The sequence below is a fragment of the Monopterus albus genome, unplaced genomic scaffold (assembly GCF_001952655.1).
Source record: "Monopterus albus unplaced genomic scaffold, M_albus_1.0 scaffold57.1, whole genome shotgun sequence".
Taxonomy (NCBI): Eukaryota; Metazoa; Chordata; class Actinopteri; order Synbranchiformes; family Synbranchidae; genus Monopterus; species Monopterus albus.
Window position 1 is genome coordinate 143,678 of NW_018127937.1, and position 8,284 is coordinate 151,961.

At 41.6% G+C, this 8,284-nt stretch overlaps 1 protein-coding gene across 1 annotated transcript; it reads right to left on the minus strand.

Annotated features, from left to right (window-relative positions):
• Positions 1 to 332: 332 nt before the first annotated feature.
• LOC109961663 (chymotrypsin A-like) lies at positions 333 to 3,334 on the minus strand. Its single transcript, XM_020602671.1, has 7 exons — positions 3,259 to 3,334; positions 2,769 to 2,872; positions 2,583 to 2,662; positions 1,493 to 1,571; positions 1,226 to 1,406; positions 747 to 880; positions 333 to 563 (listed from the first exon to the last, which is right to left on the minus strand). The coding sequence occupies exons 1-7, from the start codon at positions 3,308 to 3,310 to the stop codon at positions 402 to 404; spliced, it is 792 nt and encodes a 263-aa protein (XP_020458327.1). The 5' UTR covers positions 3,311 to 3,334; the 3' UTR covers positions 333 to 401.
• Positions 3,335 to 8,284: the final 4,950 nt, after the last annotated feature.

Sequence of the window (8,284 nt, forward strand, 5' to 3'; positions counted from 1 at the left end):
ATGTCACCTTTCATTTCCCTGAATCCCTACAACAAAGGAAATTACAGCAAAATTAGGACTGTCTATAATCCTCATACCCATTTTTGGGAAAAATATAGCAGGAAAAAAAAATCATTTACCCTTTAAATAATTTTGAAAGAGAGAGAGGGGTTTGTAGTTAGTGAGCTTTAGCGGTGTTGCTAGATATATTTTTTTAACATCTTAGGACAGAATCGATGCTAAGCTAACAGTTCTGCATTGAAAACACAGACAGGTTATTTTCAAAATGTCCAAGTATGTTTTTATATTCAGTGTGAACCAACAAGTTCTATGTGAGCAAACAACAACAGATCTGTTTAAGAGATTCTTTGTTTTGTTTTATTGATGATCATCATGAAACTGTCTAGACTGACATTAGCACTTCAGTTAGCAGCGATGGTCTCATCCACCCAGGCACGGAGCTCGGTGACACGGGCATACACACCAGGTAATGTGGGAGTGCAGGTTCCACTGCCCCAGGACACGATTCCGACCAGAGTCCAGGCTCCAGATTTCTGACAGACCAGAGGGCCACCGGAATCACCCTGAAAACACAACCAATTAACAAATAAATAAAACATCAAATACACAACTCCTGGCAGACCAGAGGACCACCGGAATCACCCAGAGAACTCTACACATAAACAGATAAATTAGGAACAAACACCAAAATATGAGCAACCTAAATATCAGCAGCTTCCCTTCTGCTGTCTGTCAGTAGCACCCACCATGCAGGAGGAGGCTCCATCAGCTCCAGCGCAGATCATTGTGGCTGAGATTTTGCTGCCCCAGTAATTACGGCACTCCTCATTGGTCAGCAGGGGGAGGGAGGCCTGCTGTAGCAGGACAGGGGTGTCAGGAGCTGCAACACACATACATTAGTGACAAACATTTCAAATGTTAGTCTACAAACTGAGTATTGTTATTTTATTAGTTAAGATAAAGAATATTGCTCTGCATCTCTGAGCCTTAAACTCGATAAAAAGATGGACAGTTGAAAATAATGTTTTTATCTGTAACACCTCCCTCTAAGACATGTGAGGTTTGATGGGATGTGTTTCCATGAAAATCCCAGTCTCTCAAATTTGTTATGTTGCACCCTGAACATCACCATGTGTTCCACCTCTGCACCACCTCCACTCCCCTCTGACTGGCCAGGTGATGCAGGTGAGTTCTGTTCTGGCAGCTGTGATGCAAACTGTCTCACCATTGTAGCGAGTCAGGCCCCAACCAGTGGTCACACACTTCGTGCCTCCGGGGAAGTCGTCACCGGTCTCGGCCAGACACACGGGGGAAACACGCATGTTGAGCTGGGCGGGGCTGGCGAGCTTGATGAGCAGGATATCATGGCTAATGGTGAAGCCATTGAAACGGGGGTTCTTGAACACCTGGAAGAAAATGACATTGTTCTGACAGGAGAACACAGAGGAAGACACCATGTTTAGCTGAAAAACTGATGCTGTTTGTCACCTACCTTGTCAACCTTCATGACCTGGATATCTTCAGCTTTGGAGGAGCGGTCATGTTCTCCGAGGATCACCTGGTGGGACGTCCTGCAGGGACAGAAATAGAGAGAAGGTTGAGACCATCTGGTATAGGGCTGGCGCATGCACATTTGTTGATCTAGCCAAAAAACAATTATGCTGCCCCTCTACTGTAACGTGTAGGCCAGTGTATCATGCCAGTAACCCTAACACAGAAAGTCAAATATGCCATACATCTAATGCAGCTGCAGGGGCAGTGTGATTGGAATATTCCTCAGCAATTCATATCATGTTGTCTTCAAAATAGTTCACCCTGGTTGGCCCACAGCATGTTGCCCTGCATAGATGTGTCTGCACTGATCTGGTATCACCTGGAAAAACACCTGTCTGCTATTGATAAGAGGTGCAGCATCAGGTAACTCACTGTTTGCTGCCAAGTTTGATTACAGGATTTTTGATGGCTCCAAACCAGGTTCCTTTACATCAGACCAGAAGAGTTCAGAGATTTATTACATCTGGATTTTTCAGTTCAGGTCTGGGTACAAATGTATGTGGAGTCCCCCAACGCAAATCTGCAATAACAGCAGTGCTATTCAGAATATTACTATTGCTACTGTTATTGCAAATAATTTATGACATAATGAAATAATTTGAGGCTTTGGTTGAAGATTTTTCCAGTTTTTTGTTCTTATTCAACTCACATCCCCATTTCTGGGTTAGGTATTAAGCTTAGATCTGAACTGAGCCATGTATTTGGAAAATCATTACACCCCTAATATTTAATATATCATACACCAAAGGAAGGGCCTAATCTGCATCAGAAAATAATCTCATGTATCAAAATCCTCATCCTAATCCTGAGTGTGAACTGCTGCAGTTTTAGGATAAAGGACTTGTTGCTATGACAACAACTGCTGATAGAGTCAAAATCTCAGTGACTGAGTTTAATAGAGCAGAGCCCAGGTTTGCAGTTTATTTAAGTCTGGAGTGTTGTTTTTTTGCTTGTAAACCTGTAAACACATGGATGTCTTCCAGAGCACAGAGAAGAGAAATGAAAGGCGACAGGTTGAAGGTTTTTACCTAACGTTGCAGTGAGCAGCTGTCACCACCCAGTTCTCACTGATGAGAGAGCCGCCACAGAAGTGGAAGCCAGTATAATCCTGAAACAACAACAACAATGGTTAGGACACGTTTATTAGCACACCTGTGTGTGTGTGTGTGTGTGTGTGTGTGTGTGTGTGTGCGCGCGCGCGCGTGTATGTTTACCTGAAGGGACACCTGCCAGGGCCAAGAGTGAGGCACAGCCTCCTCACCGTTCACAATACGAGAGTAACCGGTGATGACGGGAGAGATGGCGGGAGTGCCGCAACCTGGTGACATCATCAGGACATTATTAAAATCAACAAAAAACAATAAAATAACAACATGAGCATCATTGTAATGTAAATTAACATAACACTTAACACTAAAAGAAGTAAAAATAACGAAAACTAAAAATCTGATGATCTGAAGTCACGAATACTCTGATTTACATTTTCTGACATAAACACAAACTGTTTACTAAAAAAAGTCTGTGCTGTATATCCTTCCTTTTAACATGCTTCTATCTTTGCCAGTTATTTTATTTGTCTTGCTCTGAAGTTATATGTTGGGACTGAACAAAAACATAAATGAAGCATCATCGGACACGGTGGGTACTGTCCCAGCATACATCACTCCCTTAGCTGTAATTCTAATGTTTAAAAGTTTGTCTCACCATAGGCGGCCCCAACAAAGGCAAGGCAGGAGAGGATCCACAGGCTGGCCATGGCTTGATCATGTTGTGTCTGTCTGGACAAGGAGCCTTTATACAGCTGAGGAACAACACGATTGGCTGAGACAGGAGAGGACACCTTATCAGAGGATGGTGGGAGTTTGGACAGATGGAGCTGAAAGTTTTCCACCTGAGGAGATGGGAACATAAAGAAGCATGAATTATTCTCAGGTTAACTTTTCACATTCTTATTAAAGTAAAGCTTCAAATAAAGATTGTCACTACTGATTGACTTGTTTTTCCAATTAACAGATTGGTTCCTGTCAAAAAAATACTGGAACAATGTCTCAGAACGGTCCAGTGTTTAGTGTGATACACAACAAAATGATTATGTGTCTAAAAATGTAAATGTATTAATTATATAAATATAATAAATAAATTATGTACAAAGTTTTTATGATTACTTTCCAGCAACGATAAGTACACTTAATAATTTCAGCTTTCTATCGTAGATCAAAGATCTGAAATCCACAATGTCGAGTCTGTGGTTGAAATACTTTACTCAGAGGAAACAACACATAAAAAATATATATATTTAGTTTCATGACCCCACATGGTCAGACATAGGTTAATACTAACCTACTAAAATCTTCCTACACTAATCACAATGTTTTAGTTTGGCTGAGAAATTGGTAAAAGAGGCTTCTATTATATTGTTCAGTAGAAGTAGAATAATCTCTTTGTAAAATAAAACATTTTATTTAACTCACATCACTGAAAGACATGCAGTTGTTTTCAAATATCATGTTACAAACCTTATTTGCACACTGAACTTTAACTTTTGATCATTTTGTGAACTTAGTTTAAATTGTAAATTGCACTTTTCTGTGAGCAACGTGTTTATTCACACCATATCAACTTTCTGTGAAGAGCTGGAACAGTATGGTATAAAATATATAGTGATACTGCCAGGAAATCTTTTATCTCCTCTTAGTTTTCCCTCAGGTTTTACCATGACTGACAGAAAAACATTTATAGCTGGTTGATATAAGCTACTGTGATGTGTTGATGTGTGAAAGTCTGAAACCTAAATGTAAAGCTTGTAAGCAGGTTGAGTGAACAGAATATAGAGCTGTGTCTGCATTAACACTGAAATGAAACCACACACCTTTGACTTTATCATTGCCCACAGGTCTGTGATATTTGCGCAGGTCAGCTGGTGGAAACATGTTTGTTTCCCAGCAGTAGAGTGTGTATTAGCTACAGATGTGTTAACCTTGACCTGCCCAGAAACACATGAATACTGATGTGTGCATAAATATGTGCAATGTATATTGTCAATGTGTCTGCAGGTCACTGACAGGAAACAAAAAGAACAGTTGCCACAAACTAATATTATAAACATGAAGAAATATTTACTTTGTGTGATTTTCACATCACAGTCTCTGATCTGATCCGTTTGTTCCGAAGAAAGCAAATCTGTAATGAAGTGACTCGGCAATTAATTTTGTCGAGAAACTCCCCTTCAAGGACTCCTGGAAACCCCGCAAGGACCCTACCAACAGTCCTGGAACAACTAAAAAAAAAAAAGATGCAGAAACCCAGTGATCCCTGAAACAACGTCCAGCAGTGCTGGCTTCCCTCCTGACCAGCTGCTGTTTCTGAAATATAACACTGTGGCAGTTTGGAACTCAGGATCCTTTCTGTTTTCCACAAGCCTCAGAAACACACACAGACACATTCAGTGGACTGTGCGTTTTCTCTGTGTCCTTAAGTGACCCCTCTGACCTCAAAACAACTTCTGCAAAAAATGTTTAGGAAACCCAAGGAAATAAACCAAATCGAGCTCTGTTGCCTCCTATAGTGTGTGTGTGTGTGTGTGTGTGTGAGAAGTCCATTATTGTTTTGGTTTAGTCCCCCTCACTAGGAGGGTGAGGGAGAACTGGGGTTGGACTCAAGATGGCTGACCCAGGTGCTTACACATGTCTAAAAAATATGCGGGTCAAACACAACATTTGTCACTTACATAGGGTAAGTACTGTCCATTACATATCGCAATGCTCCGGCGATGACGGGGCGTCTGCCAGAGGTATACATAAGGAAGCCAACAAATCACTGGAATACGCCTCAGGTGTGCGCACCGACCCACGAGTCACTAATAACCCGATACGACACAGCTGAGGTGTTGATCCCGCAAAAAGGGAGAGCAGGAGAGGAAAAAAGAAAGAGAGGCAGGCCGCGCCAAGCGGACCTGACAATTATCCATTCTTGTGTCCAAACAAAGTCAAACTTCACTGAGGAACTCTGTGATGGCACTTTCCTTTCACTGCACTTTGTCCAGTGTAAAACAAATGCCAATTTGTGCAGTTACACTGAAGGAGCTCTGTTTTATTTGACTGTTTTTATGGAGACAGTAACAGTAAACACTGCATTGAACCTTTTAACTGATGAAAAACTGTTTGATCTCATTTTCTTTCACATTTTTCCTAAAAATTTTGGGGCTGATGGAAAACCTGACTTGATAATAAGGAGCAAGGCGTTCACTGACCTGCTGAAGCCTCAGTGTGTTTACAGTAGCGGTGCCTTCACTGGAATCAGGCATTAGCTTCCTGTTTACTTTAACCTCCATTTAACTCAAACATCTGCAGCATTTTCTCTCTGTTTTTTTTTCCTCTTCTGCTCTTCAGGTTTCAGTCTAACTCAGTTTTCTTCCACAGTTAAGGCTTCAAGAGAATCAGAGTTCAGATATTTGTGGTATCTGTGAAGGTTACATGGACAGCACCTGAGACTAAATACTACATGGCTTCAGCCTTATTTAATTCTTGTACTTTGTTGTTCTCTTAAAGTAGCTAACTATAACAAAGTTGAAGTGATTAGTTCTGAAACAAATGGAGTCTTTTTGGTCTTTCTGTCAGTTCTTTGTACAGTCACACTGGTTTCATTTGGCTTTTAAACTGGTCTTAACCCAGAACAACAGATGGAGCTTGCTCTAATTTTCCTGCTGTTGACTGAGTGTTACAGGTTTTATAGGTGTAGAAACTTGAACAGGAGCCTGTTTGTCCCAGTGTTTGTTCTTTGCTGGAGGTTTCACCCAATAAATAAAATCCGGGTACAGATTCAGGATCAGGAGCAAACCTGGAAGTCATTTCATACTCATTTCTGTGTTGCAACCCCCCCCAACATAGACACCTCCATCTTCGCTCCGATTTCTAAAACTGTTTGTGCAATTTACTCTACAACAGTAGAGCTAAAACAGTACGTTTCTTTTCCTCTGGTCGTCTTTATTGGAACCGAGGCCCTAAAGACGTCATGTGCTGTATGTTGAAAAGACGTCTGAGGTTGTGATTTATGATAGTGGGATGTATAAATAAAACTGACTCGATGCTTTAGGGTGAGATGAAGGCTTCACGTGGTCTCTTCTGTAACTTTACGCCATCAGTGCCTCCTGTGGTGTTTATATGAGCAGGCAGAGTAGTCACAGGTGAAGTAATAACACAGTCAAACTGCATGCGTTTGGCAGGATGTCACAGTCATAACCGAATCACAGAACTATTAGCAACGTATCTCTCTGTCCTCTCCTCATGAATCTCAATATTTTAACTCAGGATTAAAGTTGAGTTCAGACTGATTCGGTCAAGTGATTGTAGTTGAGCTTAGTTTTCAGGAGCTGAGCCTGCTTTAACTTTAAACAGCCTCCATTTATCCTTCAGCCATATTATATATGATATACATGTTAATGTGCACGCGCAGGTTGGTTTGAAGCATCTGAGTTGTTCTAACTAAATGGTCAACACAGCTGTCCAGGGTCTACTGGCACACAGTGAATGGATCTATAATGTGGTTACATACACCATCGGCCTGTGTGAGGGGGAGGAGGCTGTAATGACTTCCAGCTGCCTGAGGCTGAGCAGAGGAGGATGTTTGACTTCTGCACAGTCAGAGACAGAGTCCGTGTGAGGTGTGACTGAGTTCATGTCGTTAGCATCAAACTCACCAAACCCTCACCATCTTTTCAGACAACGAATGTGGACATTGAGGGTTATTATGTTAAACTACAGGTCGCTGGAAATTTTTTCCTGCTCACCTTTCTCTCCTTTTATTTTACAGGAATTACATAAAGTCATTTCACATCTCAGAGATTTTTAAGAGTCAGTTGTTATGACTCTGCCTGCTTTGTTTGGCTGTTGTGCAAATAAAGGTGAATGGTGTTAAATGTTTGATCAGTGTAATCACTGTTTTTCTGACCTGTGACAATCTAACGTGTGTCGTTGTCTTCACAACGATTCACATTCTTGTCCACGTGTAAACATCACACAGTAAATATGTGTGCATGAATGGACAAGGGAGAACCAACATGATAGTATTTATCAATGTAGTGTCTCGTTTTGCTTTTTCTTAACTTGATTTGTGATTTAAGCATTTCCGAGCATTGCAACTACAGTTCCCATCATGCCTCGGATGATAAAAGCAACTGAAGGTGTTTTCATAAATCAGATGACGTGTTTAGTTCAGAGGTGAGCTGCACTGCATGATGCCTCACAGGATCCCGTCAACTCGACCCGAGTGTGTCTGTCTGATGGACTGAGGAGGTCATTTGGTTTGGTTTGGTGACCTCAGTGTTAGGATGTTTGGCAGTTTGTTGCTGATGTCTGATCTGGATGTAGCAAGCAGAACATGAACTGAAATCGATTCATGTTTCTTCTGTCCTCCTCTCTGCTGCTGATTGATGGTGATGATGATCCCCCGCTTGGTCTGGACCCTCTGTTGCTCTGTTTCCAAGGTTCAGTGATTCAGTGTCTCAGGAATTTGTGCCACCTGAATCTCAGCAGCTTTCTCTGTAGAAAGAAAAGATCCTGGAGGAAGTAAAATAAACAAAGAAAAAGAGAAGTGTGGGGAAGGGCTGGGGATTACAGTGCTGAGTGGAAAAAGCAGAGCGAGGGTTAACTGGGCCCCCAGGTATGTTCCCCACCCCCAGTGACTGTTAGCTCAGTTTAGATTAGCCACCCTGCAGCAGACTCAGACTAAATAT

Bases quoted from the DNA above. Each gene is read 5' to 3' on its own strand.
- LOC109961663 (XM_020602671.1), bottom strand. From the start codon at position 3,310: ATGGCCAGCCTGTGGATCCTCTCCTGCCTTGCCTTTGTTGGGGCCGCC. The intron at 2,873-3,258 runs GTGAGACAAACT...TGATGTCACCAG, and splicing joins CTTTGTTGGGGCCGCCTATG to GTTGCGGCACTCCCGCCATC. The intron at 881-1,225 runs GTGAGACAGTTT...TGTGTGTTGCAG, and splicing joins GGGCCTGACTCGCTACAATG to CTCCTGACACCCCTGTCCTG.